The sequence below is a fragment of the Phaethon aethereus genome (genome assembly GCF_964289735.1).
Source record: "Phaethon aethereus genome assembly, chromosome: 2".
NCBI lineage: Eukaryota > Metazoa > Chordata > Aves > Phaethontiformes > Phaethontidae > Phaethon > Phaethon aethereus.
The window spans coordinates 113,527,679-113,548,010 of record NC_138582.1 but is presented as its reverse complement, the minus strand read 5'-3'; the positions used below and the strand labels follow the sequence as shown (position 1 = coordinate 113,548,010).

Genomic DNA, 20,332 nt, shown 5'->3' with positions numbered 1-20,332 from the left:
GAACATGGGTTTGGACATTTGCTTAGGTTTCATTTATTTCATATTTGGACATACAGACATATATACAATGTTAGTGTTTAAAAACTTCCTCTGCACTGTCTACTGTGTCTCTCTCTTCTTATTTCTCTCTTCTGTATTTCGGGTCTTCCTTCTTTATCTCGGATCCTGACTATGTCTCGCTATCTTTTGTCCTCCTCTTCTGCCACCTGTCTCCTACCTGTTTCTGGTCCTTCTCTCATTCTCCCTCCCTCCACCCAGGATGGACTCTTTGAATTTTGAAAAATACCTATAGAAGGGGATGATCTTCTGCTTCGTGGGGACTGCAAAATCCTGCCCTTCTGATGCATTTATAAAGCCGTTGATCTCTTGTAAATGCAGAGAAAGATCCAAGGCGTCTTTTAGCCTCGCAATCCACTGATGGGATGAGTTAAAAGTTAGAACCAGGATTTTGCATGTTCCTGCCAATTTCTGCAGAAGCTTGAGTTTGCTTGTACATGCACAGTATTTCTCAGAGATCAAGCCTGATTCTTCTCTCGCTTACACTTGTGTGTCTATGAGTCCATAGTTGTTTAGTATTGACTCAAACCTGAGATCAGAGCCTTGACTGCATTATTTTAATAATTCTTTGGCATATGAGTTATTAAAATAGTGTCTGGAAATAGGAATAATCAGAGTTGCTAGTACACCAGGCTAACCTATTTTAAAAAACAATCACTTGTTTTACAGTAGCACATTTTTTGAACCACATTGTGAAAACAGTAAATGATTGTCAATGTCTTGAATATCTTGTCCGTAGGTGATTGTCCTTTACTCCATAATTCTCAGCCAGTCAGCCAGCTTCCTTCTCTGAGGCCTGACCATCATCACTACCCAACTATCGATGAGCCTCTTCCACCAAGTAAGCTTTAGTTTTTTAATTTATTGCATTTTTCAGCTTTTCCTGTTAACTCAAACAGTGTAGAGGTCAGTATGTCTTTCTAAATAACCCCATCTGTTCTGTATATATATTCTCTGGAACCTAAGGAACACACCCTTTTGTTTCTTTTATTTGATCCTGATTTCAAGTGTTGTGTTATTTTGGACAAGCTCCATAACCTCTTTCTGCCTTGGTCTGTCTTCTTCCTTAGCTACTGTGAAATTAAAATAATAGTATTTCCCTGTTTCTGGTCAGTGTGTTTAGACTCGAATGAGTGGGTATTTGTCAGGTGCTCTGTAAGGCTTACTATAAAGCCTTCTGGATGGTGTACCAGCAAAGCTCTCTGATTTTTCTAGAATGTTTGTCTCCAGGTTTTCCATAACCAGCTTCAAAGATGGTTTGAAATGACAGTCCCTGTGGTCTGTCAGCTCTGTTTGCAGGTCCAGCAGGAACCCTTTCACAGTCAGGGTGCTCCTGGGACAGACAGGTCCAAATCTGAGCAGAACCAGCAGAAGCTGGGAAAAGGTAGCTCATGTAGAGTGGCCTTGTTGTGCTGTCTTTGGATTTGATAATCGGTGAATTTTATGTTCATTATGGACTGTAATGGCATCTGCAATTCCGTTGGATAAAAATGAGAGGGTCCTAAGTAGCGTGATCGATTAGCAGGCAGATAACATGGGATTTTTACCACTGAATCAGCTGCTGGAGAGGTTTTCACTTCTCTGTAGCCTTTCCCTTGTGTATTCCTGGAGGATTACCCCGCTTTTTGCATTGGCGCTAAGCGCCCAGCAGAGCGCACTCAATGCCCTGCAATGTGCTGCTGAGCACCTTTCGACTTCAGCACATGATTTAACAACCCAAAATGTGCAGTGCCTCAGAAAAACAACCAGGTGTATAGACAAAGCACTCTGTTTTGTTTTTTTTTCTTTTTCTCCCCAAAGCCCAAGTAGGGAACACACTTATTTGGCCTATGGTGCCCTTAACAAATAATTCATCATTTACCAGCTGTGCTGTCAGTATTCCCTAAACCGAAAATAGCCCCGATGCTGGCGTCAGCTGCACAGTAGCATGAATGATTTAAACGCCTCTAGCCCAATGAAGTCTTATTAGAGTCCCACTGTAGCTTGCCAGTGAATGATGAAATGGGAACGGTTACCTCCGTAACGGGCAAATATTTCTCTTCCTCCCACTCTTACCTCAACACTTTGTGAATAGAACAATTCCCTATTAGATGACCTAACGATAGGACACTGACACCAGCTCAGGTAAACAAAACATACTGTGAATCTGTTCCATATTCTTTCAGCACCAATTTAATACATTTTTCCTCTTTCTTACAATTATCCTTAAAAGGCAAGTATTTCCACCATTGGTTTTTGTAAGTGCTTTCACAACAGGGTTTAAGGACATGAAATGCAATGTGTGATGATACAGTACAGAAGTGATACTCCTTTGTAGGACTTTATTTTAGCATTTGAGTATAACATTTTTACAATAAAGGCTGACACTGTGGGCTTAAATATATTGATCTTGATAGGAATAGACTGCACTAGGTTAGTTGTAGGGGCAGGAGTTAAATTGGATAATATCACCTAGGAAGCTTGTTTCCAAAAACTGTCCATGAAATTTTAAGGTAATTTCAAAATATAAACTGTAGCCTTAATCTAGAAATGTTTCTTCTTCTATCATTCAGTATCACTATCTTGGTGCCTTTAATGCCTCTTAATCCTAGATAGTTTTCAATCATGTGAAAGGAAGAAACTTTATCTTTTAAACCTGAGTTATATGAACAAACCTGGCTTACTTCTCACATGCAGCATTAGCTTCTGTCCATAAGTAGAGTTGAAGATAATTTGCCAGTGCTGCAAGTTCAGCATTGACTGGTTTTACTTCGGTCATAGAGAATCTTCTGGACAGTCGTCTTTCTCTTTCGAATATTTTTCTAAACAACTTCATTTCATCATAACCCCACAACAACTGGTCTCAGGGAGGAAATTTAATTTCAGACAGTTTTATCTAGGAAACTAAGGAAGAATAGATTCATTATTTATGTAGGAATGTCATAATGGCCAGTCTGAATGTTAAGGCCTGTACGAGGTTGACAGAAGGTTTGCCGTTTGTACAGTGTTAATAGTCACCCTTTATTACGTGTGTGTTTGCTCATACTGCTGGAAACCCTACAGAACTGAAGCCAAGAAAAATACATGTGCCCAGTTCAGAGCTGCTCTTTGCCAAAGGTATAGCTGAGCTTGGAAAGGAAAAGACAGCGTATTCAACTGTGCCCCGCCAGGGTTATGGTCCTGACAGAAAACGTTGCTGCTTCTGGTATAAATCAGAGCAGTTCCAAGGCTGCTGTGAAATATAACTCGGCTGATGGAGGGGGATCTCTGGAGAACAGAACCAGGACTGCCTTGTCCCCAGCCTGTGCTCCAGCATGCTCTTACTGTGAAGGTTAGATGGAGGGTAGTCTCTGTTGTAGTCACACTTACTCGGCCTGAAAAACTAACAAATAGACCCTGAGGAGATTTGGCTGCTTCCTAGATCACCTATGCCCCTGAAGTAGCATGAAGGGACTTGAGCACAGCTCAGAAGCAGAGGCCTGTCTGTCAGCCTGTTCATCTCTCTGTGCAGGTATCCATCCATCTGTCCATAAATCTGGTATCATATGCAGCTTCAGTGACTTGTGTGACTTACAGGTTGTCTTGTGAGAAGGCTGAAGGTGCACCTGCCACCTGTGTACAACAAAAGTATCGGCACCCACCACCCTGACAGCCTTCCTGGGTGACCAAAAGAAAGGTTATTCAGCCGATTAGAAATGCTGTTGCAAGGAGCAGTACTGCTACAGGTTTCTCAAAAGCTGTGTGACACAGTTCCTAATATTTTAGCATGTCAGTGCAAGCGTCAGCCCATGGTTTCAGGTTTATGTACCCATAAAGCAATGAATAAAGCTGTGCTCACAGATAGATGTAGTTTGTGTCTGTACATACTGCTGCTGGATGTCTGACACACCCAACAGAGATAGCCTTCCTGAAGTTGTAATCCAGTCTGCATGATCCTGATGTTTTTGCTGTGACCTCCAAGCTCTGGACAAGTTTCATTGGTCCTAGATTTCTAAGTATTATGCATTTAATTAGACAAACACTGCAACATAGCCTCTAGAGCTGGTAGTGCACAGGGCTGGATTATGAGAAGCCCTTGTTTGTGTAATTGGGTAGTATTATTCTTACTAAGTGTCCATCAACAGGCTTCGGACCAATATGACCAGCTGGTGTCTTCTGTAGGCCGTTTAGAATGCAGATCTACAGCATTGCCTACAAGCTTCTAATTATCCATCAACCTTTATTATTCTCAACTTGTTTCATGTATACTACAATAGCGTGGGGTGGGGGCTAGGATTTGTCCTTTACCAGACAACAGCAAGGAAAATGAAGACCTTAGTGATGTTAAGGTACATCATGTCACCTTTGATCTGGCCAAGATCATTTCCTTGCTGTTGATAATGCATAGCTCCAGAAGGACTGTTCCCTACCCACGGTGGTACACCTGCCACTGGTGACAGCATGCTCAGCAAGGCTCTGGCCATCGGCCCGCCTTATGCGTCAGTCTAATTTCCTTCAACGTGCGTTCGTTGTACTTGACGTGCTGTTTTTCACTGTCTCGTGTTTTAGACATTTTCACAAAGCTGCGATCTTGTTCTTGAAACAGCTACAACATCCTTGGGAAACTTTACCCGGTGGGAGGAAGAGAGGGTCCTCTCCTTAAAATTATGTGGTGACATTCACAGAGAGACACACTATGTCTGTACCTGTGGTGCGACTGTAGGTTTTACCTCTATAAGGACTGAGGTACTTAGCTTTGAAAGAAGTAACGCATGTGCATATGGCTCTTGTTTTGGATTCTTACAGAAAATTCCTCCAGGGCTCCCAGTGCCTGTGTTTTAAGGTTTGTGGGATTAACGTGTTGTGGGCAGCCAGCCACAGACTTCAGAAGCCTACACCTGGCTGGGACCAGCCCAGGTATGGGAACTGAGTTTAGCCAGGCCCAGCATTCAGGGGATGGGAACTGGTCATGAAGGATAGGGTTCTGGACACAGCAGGAAGAGGTACAACTTCAGTCTTGCTCTTAGAGTGAGGTAATATGTATATAGTATGAAATCCAGCTGATCCTGAATTTGATCATAGAAAACCATAGGAGGAGTGGACTCACCATGAAGGAAGGTATCATAGTAACACTGTGGGAATAAGAGGAAGTGTTTGCCCCCAAAGGTAATCGCCATACAAGCATTTGTGTGTGAATGTGAGGTTTGTATATAAACATATGTAGAAAGTATGTGCATATATTTGCATAGATATGTCATCAGCTGATAGATCATGTAGAAATACGAAGCTAGCAAGTCATAAATTTATATCACTACTCCATACATTCCAACCAATTTGATATGTGACTTTGCTAGCTAACTCACTTCTGAATTTCTCCTATTCCAAACACGTTTTTTTAATCAACATTACCATTTTCCGCAAGCCATCATATACGAAATAACTTTTGGTTTTCAATCGTGGGACAATCTAAGCATTAGCTGGAAACACTAATGATGGAAGGCTCGATTATGCTGCAGACTTTCAATCTAGTTGGCATTCATCAGAGCAATAGATTTACGTTGCTCATCTGTTTAGAGAGATTTCTAAGGATATGTCTGACCAGTTTTCAGGGGAGCCTTTAATTGCTGTATGGTACTATCCTTTGAAGCAGCTTTATAAAAAAAGAGAGAAATGAAATACATTTGTTCTGAAACATAACCAAAAAAAACCCCACAAAAACAAAAAAACACCCAAACCTTATTAGCTCAGATGTAATCCTTTTCTACTACAGGTCGGTTCTATGTGGTTACCCCGACCTGCAATGAATCCAGCCAACTAGTATTACGAATTGTAAAATTATCCAGCCCTTTAAAAAGATGTAGCCACTGTGTCACTTGTTTTTCGTAGTCTATGATAGTGAATTCCATAGGCTACCTATGTGCTGTGTGTGGAATGTTTATGTATATGCATATACTGCATGTACATATATATAGACAAGCACATAGTATATATACACATTTGAATGTATACTTTGAATATATACACATAATATATATTGTATGCATGTAAACTCTGTATATAGTATCTCTTGTGTGTATATACCCTGTCTGTGTATTTGTATGTGTGTGTATATGTACCTCCCGCATTTAGGTTTTCTGGAAGGCATCACACTGACAGCATCACCCCTTCCTTTTCTTCCAACCCTAGATTGGGAAGCTCGGATAGACAGCCATGGGAGGGTATTCTACGTTGACCACGTCAACCGAACCACTACGTGGCAGCGCCCCACGGCCGCAGCAACGCCAGACGGGATCCACAGGTCTGGCTCCATCCAGCAAATGGAGCAGCTGAACCGGCGGTGAGCACTTGCACCTATATTCCCCTGAAATCTGCGATCCCTTTTTTCCACGCTGCCCCGGTGGCTTCCTTCCCCAGTGTATCGTGTTGGTTCCCTAAGGAGTTATCTTTCCTCCTTGTCCAAGTCGGATGTACACGTTCCTGTCCCTGCTGCCCCTGTCTTTCAGTGCAGGGGGGTGTCTGCTGTGGGTGTCCGGTGCCCAAACTTACCTGCACGAGAAGCGCTGTTGAGTGAAAGATGTTGCAAAATGTTTCAAACAGAAAGAAGAGGCTTTTGGAAAACTTTTTTTGAAATGACTCCCAAGGAGAGAGGGAAGTGTTCTCCCAAAAGGTGGGGTCACTTTTGCTATCTAACTGTAAGAGCGGTATCGGTGGGTCCACAGCTAGTGCTATGCTGCAGAGGTTTCCGAGCTGACCGTTGTTGAAATAGCGTTACCGTATCAGCGTGGCATTTCTACTCAAGCTAACGAGGCCTGTTGAAAGGTCTGCCTCCTTTTCTAGGGCAGAGCACTGTTCTAATAGAACTGTACACATTTCTAGGTATAGACGGATCTGCTTAGTGTTGCATTGGGCCCTGTAAATCTGTCAGTTCGTTCTGAGCTGGCTGAGATATCTCTTAATATAGTGCATGTTTTCCCTTTGTTTGACTAGTCCATGCATAGATTTGTGTATTGTTTCTTTCTCATGCTTGCTTTTCAGACTGAATTTAAGAGGAAAGAGAAAAAATAAATAGACAAAAACCTGCCCTTTAGAAAAGGGTTTTTTTTATTCCCTGCTTACTGTAATGATATGGTTTCTAGAAAAAGACAAAGCAAAACTGAAATTATATTCTAATCATAGCATGCAAAATGCCACAGAAGTTTTTGGTCTTTTTTTTCTGTGCTGAGAGAAGGATCTGCAGCCGAGAGAAGGATGTAGAGTTTCCGAGTACTCTTTTCCAGAGTGCAGAATAGTTTGGGAGTTACTGTGTGTAAAGGGAACTGGGCCCTGAATGACAGCGACTAGAAAGTTAATGTAACTTGTGGAGAGCAAATCAGCCTTTGTATAGTGGTGGTTTTGCAACATAAGTTGACAACATCAACATACTCTTGAAGAATTTCTCCTTTTTTTTTTTCCCACCAATATTAATTATTTTGGATGGCATTTCATAATATGTGTTATGTCTTGCAGAGGTGAAACAACCTGCTCTGTATTTCTTTTCATTGTAGCTTTCCTCAATGTGTTGAGCTGCCATGTTGATATTTAAAAAAAACCTGAAGTGAATGCTTAATGTAGGTTCTTTCAAGGGATTTACATGACTTCTCTGCCACTTAGCATTTGTCTTTGAGGGATTTGGGCCATGTCAAAACTCAGACTATTTGGCTGCCACTTAAGTTTTCTGCCACAGAAAGCTCTGTTGTGGATTTTTTTTTTTTTTTTTGAGGTTGAACTCATGCAAGTACAGCACAACTAGGAATAAGTGCTTGTGAGAGTCTGTGTAGGAATTTATCATTCTGTTAGTTAACACAGGTTAATCATTAAACCAGCTATCTCAGCAGAAACCGAAGGGTAGGCATTGTCTTTGTGACCTCCTTGCTTCAAATTTATTATGCCATGTTTTCATGTAGGCTGCCTGGCTTTCGTGGTTATGACTTGATTATCACTGGTTTGGGTTGGGAATTGACAGTTCGTAGGACTGATATTCTTTGAATCTCTTTATTTTTAGTATTCACATATCCAATTACAAAGTGAGAAGTATAGAGGGTTTTCAGCAGTGGTGTATCTCTCCTTATCCGACTCCCACTGGAGACTAAGCACTTTGCAACTTATTAGACATGAACTGTCATGGCTCCTTGGGGCAAAGAACAACTGATGATTCTCGACTGTCTACTAAAGATCTCTATTGATCTGAGAAGTTGAGTATGGAGTTCTACTATTGTGCCCAAGTTTGGGAACATTTCCTAAGGTTGTAGTAAAAGAGATTCATACTGAATTGCAAAGCATTTGTCCAGTGGCAAGTCATTTCTGTATTATCAACCTGGCTGTTGTAATTTTAAAAATTATGTTGTCCTAAAGCTAATCTCAAATATTTCATGTCTCCAGATTTTAGGACTGTGAGGAAAATTACTTTTCATAAATGGTTATCAAGACTGTGGAGGATCAGGCTTTGTTTTAAGCACTCCTTTTAGAAATACTGTTTTATTGTATTTAAAACTTCATTATTTGAAATGTTCTTCAGCAAACAAACCTGAGAATCATTTTAAGGTGAGGCAACAGCAAACAGACCTTGCTGACAGAATTAGCAGCAGCCTGAACTTTTGCTCTAACCTCAAACAAAATTTGGACTCAAAATCGCTTAGCAGTTTGAAAAAACTTGGCAACTTTTCGTTTTAAACCAATCTACTCACTTTTCGGCTTCCTGGTTTCATTTGTGGGAGGGAATGGAAAGACCAAAATATTACAAGGAAGCTTGGTATTTCCAGCCCAGCCAAAACCACACAGCTTTGGAAATTCAGCTTGAAAAAAATCATAGCTGTGATTGAGCCTAGTCTTGCTTTCCTTCTGTACTCCAACCTTCCTATTAGCTGTACTAGCCACTTGAGGATACAGGGAATGCAAAACTGGAATCCAGGTGTTGGGCAAACTCCAAAGAGACATCCATACTTCTTATTTTAAAGACTTTCTCATTTTCTACAGCACTACCTGACTTGCTTGCTTGTTAGCAAAGCACATAACAGCCCTTGTTGTTCAAGCTCTGTTGGAAGGATGCTTTGCAGCATATGTATATCTAGACTTGTTTTTGCCCTAATTTGAAAGGTTTTAAGTAACATTAGAAATTATAACCATAATAGTTAAGACAGCCACAGTGTGGTGTTTCTAAACCTCCAGTTCTTTGACAAATTGCTTTGAAAGGAGACTGAAATTTCCAGAGGCTTTCCCATAACTTTTGCACTTCCAATGTTTTCTCCAATTACTTTGGCATTGTCTGGTATTTATATAAGATGATTTTATAGTATTGAGACCCAAAAGAAAAGCGTAGCCTTTTGTTGGCATACAGCTGGTGTTACTCTTTAAGGTTTGCCAGTAGTGATTTTCTACCATCTAATTAAATTGAAGCTACAAGGGTTTTTTTATGTGTGTGCTTATATCCCTTGATTATATGAACTTTTTTCCCCTTTTCCAGTTGCATGTGGGTGTTGTAAAACTCCTTCAGCACTGGAATGGAAAGTTCATTCAGTTGCCTGCAGTCAAGTAAATAAAAATGTAAAATGTGGGTCTAAACCAGACAGCTTAAAACTGCAGTAAATTCATGCTTTGCAAAATCTGCTATCAGAATTTACTTGTACACATAGAGGTTTATTTAAACATAGAACCCCATTTAAAAAAAAAAATTCTAAAGATGCTGTTTATTGAGTTGTCAAGATATACACTAAATGTAGCTTCAAATGACTTTGAGTACTGGAGGACACACATACTACTATGAAAGTTTAGTATAAATGTATTAAAATTTTAATTATTCTTCTTAATTATCTCTAGCCTTTCTGCCCACGATTGGGTTGCAGTGAGCTACTGGAGATGATATCTGTTGAGAGATATAAAAGCCAAATCCTAACTGCCTGTCTTTAATGATCCCATGTCCCTTTGAGGAACTAACTTCTAATTTGGAATAAAGTGTGCATTAACAAATAGAGAAAGTAAGTAAAATTTATAAGTCAGAACTTGAGCTGAAGAAAGAAAAGAGTGTAAGTTAGGAAAATGAGAGACAATGCTGGATCAGATTAAATGCAGGCAGTAAAGCCATCCTGTTTTATATACATATGGAAATGCAACCCAGATATAGGATTAAAAATATTAGGATGGAGTAGAAACTTATTAAAATAATCAAGAGCCTATTTTCTTTCTTTCTGTTTCTTTCTGCTTCTTTATTCCTTTCTCTTTATGCTCTCTTTTTCTTTTCTTTCTCTCTCTCTGCATATAGAATATATTTTCTTATTCAATACATAAGACTTATATTCATAGCTTGCCTATAGAACCAAAGAAATCTTGATCTCTTATTCATCTGTCTGTGTGAGCGAACAAGTTAACTAGAATTTTTTTGGTGTAGCGCGAATTCGAAATACTCCAGGTTATTCCCAAAGCCAGGTATATACTTTGTTTCCTGATGTGATAAAGTATTTAGGATTGGGCTCATCCCTAAGACCATGATCAGTCCCATTGACATCAGCTAATGTGGCAATTAGTTCCATGACTAGTATGGAAATGACATTGTTTGTTTTTAAGGCATTCGCAGGTTTTTATTTAGAATTTTTTTCTGTTGTCCTTCTCACTGTTGTTTGCTTATCTCTGTATTATTTCATCTTCCTTGTTCTGGAACTAGTCACCACCGAGACTGATTGCCCAATCCCATGGATTTCCAAAAACGAGCGTAACACTTGCATCCGCATGCTGTTCACTCAGCTCATGTGTTACATCCTATTCTACTTTTCTGTGGTTGTCGTATCAATTAGACTGTAGCTCTTTGAGGTCACACTACCTACTAGTTTACATTCCATATTGCCTCCCAAAATGGAAGTGTTCCCAACTGCTAGCCATGCAGTATCATAATAAACATTTTGTGAACACTTTAATAGCCTTTACCTTTTTAGGGTTGAGCATGTGCGTACAATATTGTAATAAGAAAGACTGAAGGGAACTCAGTGCATCACAGGATTGATCCTTACTTCATTGGTTATGCTACCATAAGATTAAATGAGAGGGGGAACCATGATCCACCCGTAGTCTTACGTTCCAGATGTTTTAAAGGGAAGCCTAGTGGCAACCTGTAGCCTAAATACCTGACTGAATGTGACCTTTGAGTCTTCCTTGCTTTACACCCTCTGTAGCTATTTGTTAGTCAGTGCAAAATGCCCTATTTGCAGAGTAATGGTCGGCCCAAGTGTGAGTAGCTGCATCAGTTGAAGGAGAAGAGTTGGGCATGCTCTTAACACTGTCATATATTGAAGATAGAAGTATCATTCAAAAACAGTGCTAATTGTTAAGGTAGAAAGCACCAGAAAGCTTCTGTTAAATAAAGCGTGTTGTTCCTTTCTCTGAATGTATGTAGATACCAAAATATCCAGCGAACTATTGCAACAGAGCGGACTGAAGATGATGCTGTAGTAAACAACAGGGTGGAGAGAGTTCCCGCTGGAGGAGGAAGTGACTCTGAGGCAGAGCCTTCCCAGCCAAGCTCAGGTATGGGGGGGGGAAAAGCTACTGAGTGGCATGTTCAGTGCCACTCAGTTGGTGGCATTCAGTTCTGGGGAAGTCTGCATTTCCACAGGAGACTGGAACTTTATTATACTGAGTTGCAAAAGCTAATTAAAGAAAAAAGGGTTAGGCTTGAAGCTACAGGTTTTAGACCTGAAGCTACAGGTACAAAGGTACAGGTACAAAGGGCCTCAGGTCTTTTTTTGACCCCTACTAAGACAGACAAAGCATTTTTACTTTAGTAAAGGGCTATTTAAAATTAACATGGAAAAGGTATCTGGTTTTTATTCACCTTAGTTGCAAAAACGGCACCGTCTTAGTTTTGCTGCAGTGTGATTTTTGTCTTGGGGCATTGCAGTTTATTCTCTCTGGGCATGGCCTCTGCACTGCCAAATTTGCCCATGTGGTCACACCTGCAGTGGCCCCGGTGTTGAGTATGAAATACTTGTGTTTTTAAAGCTGCAGTTTTGTGCTAGCTATCAGCTGTGTGGGCAGCCACTGAAGGAGGCACAGCTGTCTTTTTGCTCCTCATTAACTTATGTGACAGGACCCCATACCAGAGAAGGGATCTGCCTGAAAAATAACCTTGTTTCTTGTACTTAATTTTGTTTACACCCAGATTGGTTCTTTCATCTGGCTCATTAGATGACCAGACAAGAATGAGTGTCAGTACAAAGGAGGACAGAAGAATATGTACCCAGGGCAGGATGAAAAATGCAGAGGGCTGTTTGTTCTACTCTTTTTGGTGGTTGTCATACCTATATTTTCTCAAAACGTTTTTGAAACTATAGCCTATGTGTTTTAGGTAAGAAACACCAGCAATCAGACTAGTGTCCACTATGCAACTTGTGGACATGCAAAAATAGCTATCTGCTTTGTTTGAGAACTTGCATTACCAAAATGAATGGCCAGTTCTCTTCCTTTGGATCATTCTCACCTCCACCTAATTTTGTGTGCACATTGTCTGCTGGAAGTAAATCTGACTTCTTGCCATCCTTTTGCCATCACTCTGTAAATAGTGTTGGCAAAAGGAAAGAACCAACAAAATGTCTGCTTGATTTTCTTAATGTTCCATGTTGAACAGGAAGAATTACACAGAGAAATAGTGAACTTGTTAAAAAAAAGTTTAGAAAAACACTCAATTTTGTCTGTTTGTTTTCCTGATCCATTAGGTGTTTTTAGCTTGAAAATAAATTTTGACCAAGAATGTTTAATGTTTGATATTCAAAGCTTCCTTGCAGTCCTTTGTATTGCAATTAATGGGAGCCTTTTCCGTACACTGGATCTTACAGGGAGAACCCAGTCCTCTCTGTTACAGCTGAAATGGAAATGAGGTACACATTATATTGTTTAGTATTTAAATTTTAAGTAATGTAGTCATTACTTGCAATGTGTATAATCATTTACTGTCATAGCCTACATAATAAAATAGTAATTTCATAGGAGTTGCTACCAGTGAGTATTTAGGTCAGTTTATTGTGTAACATTTTTTTTTGTTTGTTTGTTTTAACCCTGAAGAACTAATGAGGATGATATGTGTCATGTTAAGTGATTAGGAAATGGCTTTTGCTATAGATAATTGCTTTGCTTTTAGGAGAAAAAAGTCAATACTGTATAAAATGCAAAGAATTAAAAGATGTGATGTAAACCACACTGGAATAAGAAAAAGCTGCAGTATGATACATTTCCTATTTGCTGTTTAATTGAAATGAAAAATGTCAGAAGAAATACAATTTAGGCATGTTCATCCAGATTCTAAGCCAGTATAAATCAATTTAACTTCAGCAATGGATCCAGTCTGCAGTTTTAAGTGGATAAAATAATATGATGTGTCTAGCAGGAAGAAAAAAAAAAATAACTGATAAGAAAAAAAATGGGAAGCTATATTTATTCTGTTGATGACGTGCATCCAATTTCCTTGGACTGCAAATAAAAGTTGGCTTGCATGTGAAGATGCCAGAGCTGTGTACTCAAGCCATAATTCCATGGTAGGAAGTGTTTTTCAGGTGGCTGTAGAAGGTCAAGGAGTTCCCACCTCTACAGAGTCACATTCTCAAATGATCGGTTCTGCTTCTGTGCTTCATGAATTGGTACAGATTAAAAATAATCCCCTTGTGTCTGTTTTTGTTTTCTTTACCATACAAATCCCCAAAACCGTGGACTTACCAAAAATAATGCAATTACAGGTAAAAGGCAATGCTTTGCAGCAGCCACATGGATGTAAGTGGCTGAGCAGGGGCCTTTCTTAACCTAGTCTGGCTACCAAATGCTTTCTGCTGGTGAACCCCTCAGGCTGGCTTGGCAAATCAGGTCTCTCTAAAATCAGCAGCGGGGGGAGCCAGTATTGAACAAAACCATCAGCTGGTAAAACCTGTTGTGGTCATGTTGGTATTTAGAGACAGCACTAGATAATGACACAGAGCTTTATAACATACAGTACAGAGAAGCATCCAGCTCCTGCCCTGTTACTCTAAGCTCTGCAGCACTAACTGTAAGGAGAACATCTGCCAGTTTGCCAGCAGGCTTGTCTTGGAACTGTGAAGAAGGTAGGTGCCTTGGGCAGGATGGTGACCTTTTACCGTCACGTTTGCAGCCACTCAGTAAAGGTTAAATAGACTGCGCTTGCCACTGCGTTAATATGATCTTGCTGCCTTTTTTTTTTTTTGTCCAGAGATTAGGAGGGAAGGTTCCCTTTCTCCTGTGAATTCTCAAAAAATCACTTTGTTGCTGCAGTCTCCAGCTGTGAAGTTTATCACCAATCCCGAGTTCTTCACTGTGCTGCATGCAAACTATGTGAGTAATTATGATTTGCTCTCTCACGCTACTGATTTCTGAATCTAAACACTGCAACCCAGGCCTTCGGGGAGAATGCATAGTGAATTTGAATTGTGTGACTCGGGCTCAGTTGTCCTTTCTGAGCACCAGACCAGGTTGGAGACAGTACATGCAGGCTACTCCAAGGAGACTCTTGCTGGGATTTTGCATCACACAAGGAATTCCCCGGTGCAGAGAAGCTTATTAATGTTATTCTTCCAGAATAAGCAGGAACCCTTGGTTTCGGCTTGGTTGATTCTGTTGTCTGTTGTTGCAGGGAGTGTGGTTGTTGCCTTTCAATCCATGTTTCTGAGAAATCTTACTCATATACCACCAAGTCTCAGGGAAATAGAGGGGGGAAAAAAATTATTAATTCCTGCAGTTCACACTCCCAAGAAGCAGGTGGGCATAATGCAGTGAAAGAAATACTAACCTGTGTCAGTGTAGCTATTTTGGAAAAAACCAAGAATGAAAATGAATTTGCAAAACTCAAATAACTTTTTTTCCATTAATGCAATAAATCTGCATGTTTTCTTGTAAACCTGGTGTGGAGTAGAAGAAATGTAATGATAGGTCAACCAGGAGGAAGCAGGTAGGGAAATCTCACAAGCAGATGCAGCCATAGTTTTCCATATCTAGGCACTTACACATGACTTTGGAATATTTGGAAAGTCATCCGTTTCCGGGTAGGGATGACTTTCCTTTTTGAAAGGAAAAGAAATTAAACACTTCAGGAGTTGCCTCAGCACAGATTTTTAGCTAACTACAGACATCAAGTTTTGGCTGTGGTGCTTTGCGGGTTGAAGCCAGCTGTCCATCTCCAAGAATCTGCCAGAGATTATTGCCCATGAAACCTTGCAGAGGAAGGGATATATTAACTCATGCGACGTTACCCGAACTAGGTTATGGAGTGCGCATAATTTCTTCCATTGACAGGCTGATATATGATGATTTGTAGCTGGGAGCAGTATCATTTTCATTTGGCATAGTTATTAGCAAAATGAGCAACTGATTCCATAGTGGTGTAAGGAACAGCTCACAAGAGACTGAATCCCAATTTTATTTTTCACTGAAATAAAAAAAACCAAGAGGCTTTCAGTTTGAGCTTATAAAGTTGTCTCTAATATGAACGCCAGAATGATCTATTGAAACATCTGTCAAATGGTCATACAGATTCCACTTATACAGCAATAATGGCCTACATAACTTTTGGCTTAACACGGTTGTAATATTTTAACCACAAGCCCCTGTTAAAATTTCATGCTATTAATTATGCCAGTGAAGTTGGGATTGGAAAATATTATCCAGCAGTTAGAATTAAAAGGAAAAGGCTCCCATTTTTCAGATATTTTATTTCTATGGAGGGATAGAACTACATTACATTTTTTGTTTCCCTAGAGCAGTGAAGAGACACTCAGATGGGCCTTGATCACACATCAGATCAAAATACAACTTCTGTCATGGAGTAGGCTGGGATCGTAGCAATTTGTGACCATGAAGCTTTCCTGGGTTATAACCAGGTCATATCTTCAGGGCGGAGATTAAATCTCTGTGATTTCATAACATTTACCAACCTTTGACATAATTAGGGACCCTGTGCTTCAGGGAGTATTCTCAGTGCTACCACTATGATAAATCCTTACATAAAGATAATGCAATAAAATGTTTACAAGTATTATAATGGCTAAAATGCAGAAATTGAGAATTCAAAGCAGATTACAGGTGTGCATGCTGGGGCTCACTTCACTGGAAACCCAAGTCCTCCAGTGATCCTTCATTACTCTAGTGAGTAATTAAATCCTTTGGGCTGACCAGCAGAACCAATGCACTCATTTTCTCTCTAGTGTAATGCTCAGAAGGGTTGCAGATTTTTGTAAAGTTTCCTACCCTGTTCTGAGGAGCTTTTTCCCTGAAGTAAAAGAACCCAAGAGCAGTCTGTGGAAGAGAAAAAAGTGTTCTCACTACAAGTGTATTTTGTGGTGCTCTATCACTGAATATACCATGGCAACAAATATAGTTCACTTTGGCCCCTACTCTGCAACCAGCTCAGCACTAACTCAGATCTGTGTCAGGGCGCCTTCCTCTAAGGGTCATGTTTAATGCCCGTTGTGAGATTGTGCTGCCTGACGGTTGGCGTTCATCTGACTCGTGAAAACATCTCCATCTGGCATGCTTTGTAGTCATTGCAGAAACAAATATTCGGTTCCAGGAAATGATTCATATTGTCCAAAAATAGACAATTGAAAGTGTCTGTTTCTGTCATCTGGCTATAAAGTGACCATAAGTATGGTAGCAAGTTTAAATGTAGTTATCTGCACTGCAGTCCCCTTAAGTTCATGAATCCTATCCCAAGCATCTTGATTTGAATGATAGCATAAATACATGTTCATAGCTGTCTTTGCATCTCTGACATCATCCAGTCACACAAGCAGTGTTTCTGTTGGCCAAAGAAAGCAATGAAATAAGTGCAACTAGATGCTTCTTGAGTGTGTGGTATTTTAGCTGACCATCTTTCTGGAGTGCATTAGAAAAGATAGTTTATGCACAAGCTAACTGTGGATCATGTGTGGGATGTTTCACTTTCCAGATTGTATTTTTTACTCCTAGGTGTTCCTATAAAGTAGTTAAATGAAAACAATGAGATGGAAATTGTTCTTGACTCTCACAGGATTTGTTTCAGTTCTTTCGGCATGTGTCCCATGAAATAACCAAATATGTTGTTTTGACATCAGAACTGATTTTCCTCACTTCTGTTTTCCATCTCATAGAGTGCCTATCGAGTCTTCACTAACAGTACCTGCTTGAAGCATATGATTCTGAAGATCCGTAGAGATGCTCGTAATTTTGAGCGTTATCAGCACAACAGAGACCTGGTAAATTTTATCAACATGTTTGCGGATACCCGACTGGAGCTTCCTCGAGGCTGGGAGATAAAAACTGACCAGCAGGGCAAGGTAAGAGTACTAACAGAACCAATCACTTGTCTAACACAGCACATCAGGCTACTTGATCACTAAAGGTTCATTCCTTCTTGACTCAAAATTGGTGAAGGTTTGATTTAAACAATACAAGCAACAAGCAGAGTTATTTTAGAAGCAGGAAAAAGATTCAACAACAAATGTTTCGAAGCATAGTGGTGACTCTCCTGCTTTCTGGGGAATATGACACCATAGCCAAGGCAGCATTGGACTAACAAAAAAGTTTAAGACAACGTTTAGATCTGTCATGACTGCAAAATTTGGCTTAGTGTCTCTGCCTCCAGTGAAGCTTTGCCGAGTGACTTCTGGAACCACCAAACAGGCTAAAGCAGTGTTCCTTGGTAATTTGATTCTCTTCTGTCTTGTTTACTTCATGGCCATTACACATGATTTTGACCTACGTAGCTTCGGGTGTTTTCCAAGAGCTCTTCTAGCTTTGGCTAAGAAAATCCTGTCATTTGCAGATATCTTCCATGGACTGTGCCTAAAGAGGGTATTTCTGACACACAGTTGACAATAGTTTTCACTTCATGATCTCACGATGCCATCACAGTGTTGGCAATCTTCTTACGCCAAAAAAACATTGTTCCTGTGTGTTTCAGTCTTTCTTCGTTGACCACAACAGCCGTGCTACCACTTTCATAGATCCCAGGATCCCGCTGCAGAATGGTCGTCTCCCTAATCACCTGACTCACAGGCAACATCTTCAGCGACTTCGTAGCTACAGTGCTGGAGAGGTAACAGTGCTAATATCAGATACGGTTACTTCTGACAGCAATCTTCTGTAGAATTAAAAGCACTTCTTATCTTTGAAATGTGTTTAAACAGACCATCTTGTAGATTTTTACCTTCCAAAGGAAATTAGGGATTTTTTTTCTTTCCTAAGGGTTTATCTCAGAGCTTTATGGTAATGAAGTTTTTTTGAAGGTTTTCAGAAAAAAATAATAAACAAGTAAAACTAAATAACCAAAATTAAATAATGGCAAAAGAGTTTTTAAAAGAAGAATCCATATTTGACATCCTAGTCTTGCTTTAGTAAAGGCAAGTCATTAATTATTTTTATAGCCTGATAGTTCAGCATCCTCATATCTTTCTTTGCTCCCCACTGTGACACTGTGCTCTGAAGAGAGGTACTCCCTAGCAGATGTAGTAATGTATGTCGAGGTTTGCTTCCCTAGCTTTCAGTCACATTAAACATATTTCCTGTGTTTCATGGGGATGATTTTTATCACTGAGGGGCATGGGCAGGATTGATAGAAGCATAAATCCTGAGTTTGTATTGTGGATGTAAGAAGGAGAAAGTACCAGCAACCAGATTCTTCATATAGCAAATCCATACAGTTGAAGATTTGTAAAGATTGAAGCTGAATAATAGTAGAGATGAATTATGGCCAAAGGATCTTCCTCCTCCAGAAAAACATCTGGAGAAATGCTTGTGAAATTAACATTAAAATTCATTGGAGCAGGACCAGTCTGAACACCTCCCACTGCCAACTGGGTTGGGATCAGGAGCTGTCTAGGGTGTGAGGTCAGTGCTTCAGGATGAAAGGCAGACCAGGCATGAGTAGCTTGGGTAGGTTTTTGCCATCTTGGGTGAACATGGCAACATATTTTCTGAAGATAGAAGTGTATCAATGGATCTGTTTCCAATCATATCTTCCCACGAACTTAGCAACTTCCCTCTACTAACAGCCTGCAGTTCAGTGTTACTATAGTGACTGAATTATTGATGTGATTGTGGGTGTCACCTGCATGATGATTCATGTTTGGGACCACGCTTGCATGGAGCTTGCTTACAAATTCACTGTGTCAGGGGCAGGAACACCGCTGAGGAACTCGGGTCACGTAGCCTGAAAAATACACTTGATTTTTCTAAGTGCTGGCAAGGCTGACAAAGAACAATTTGCAGTAAACCTGAAGTATCAAGTACAGGGAAGGGAGTGAAAAGCATTGAATACTTTTGAGTAATGATTCTCTGAGGAAACTGTAAACTGTTCATCTCGGCCACTGATTTGGCACGATCAGCCAGTGAAACAGGGCCTTCTGTCTAGGGAGCCATCAGTGCTGGCACCTTCATCTTGCAGTCTTGGTAGCCTGGGTCCCACAGTGCTTCTGCAGCCTTGTCATAGTCAGTAGCTTCCCCTCTGGAAGTATCTGCTGCTCCACTGGAAGGACTCCCATTGATTTCCAAAGATTTTGAGTCAGTGCCTAAGAGCCCACCATTTACAAGGAAAAGATTCAACCCTTTGCAACTCAGCCCATTTATTAAAAGCCGCAAGTTCCATGCCATTTCTTCCAAGTGTATTTGGATGTGCTTTTGTCCTATAAATCATGTCTGTAGGGAGACACTTGGGGCTTTGTCCTGGCTGTGTGTCAGCTATCTGCAGTCCAGCTGGTTTCTTTGCTGAGTAGGTCATGCGACCTCTGGAATTTGTCACCAGGACAGTATGAAGGACCAAGACAGACATCCAGTGGTTTTGAACATTATGTACAGACATCAGGTGAGCCTGAAGGAGAGCAGAACAGCACAGCCTCAGTTGCGATTGCTTGTGGGTGCCAGAGAAGATACAGAAAAAAGCCAGGGTAATGAGAGGAAAAACTCTACCCCCTGCCTTTGGCACATATAGCTGACATCCTGCCCAAGGGCCAAAACAAGTTGCCAGCGTGTTGTGTGGACTTCCTAGGGATTTTGTGACACTGAGTGATCAGTTGAGGAAAGAGCAGACAACAATCATAAGCAGATGAGACCAAAGGGGGGAAAAAAGAAATACCCCAGCTTCCCACAGTCAGCAACAGCTCTTAACTGAGTCTCACTGAAAAGAAATTATTATGGTTCTCAGAAATTGTGATCTCGGTACTCAACAGTGGACAAAAAAGCAAGTGTAATGTCTGGAATTCTTAGAAAATCAATAGAAAGATGAATTTAATCTAGGAGAGGACAGGCATTATAAGAACTAAGT

General features: G+C 40.4%; 1 protein-coding gene across 1 annotated transcript in view; it reads left to right on the top strand.

Moving 5' to 3' along the window:
- HECW1 (HECT, C2 and WW domain containing E3 ubiquitin protein ligase 1) overlaps positions 1 to 20,332 on the top strand; it is a gene marked incomplete at its 5' end in the record, with an annotated part of 190,275 nt that overhangs the window by 121,009 nt on the left and 48,934 nt on the right. The window contains 6 exons of the mRNA XM_081996466.1: positions 797 to 898; positions 6,202 to 6,352; positions 11,435 to 11,565; positions 14,252 to 14,373; positions 17,163 to 17,348; positions 17,975 to 18,109. Coding sequence (XP_081852592.1) covers positions 797 to 898; positions 6,202 to 6,352; positions 11,435 to 11,565; positions 14,252 to 14,373; positions 17,163 to 17,348; positions 17,975 to 18,109 — 827 coding nt within the window. The remainder of the gene's footprint in view (positions 1 to 796; positions 899 to 6,201; positions 6,353 to 11,434; positions 11,566 to 14,251; positions 14,374 to 17,162; positions 17,349 to 17,974; positions 18,110 to 20,332) is intronic.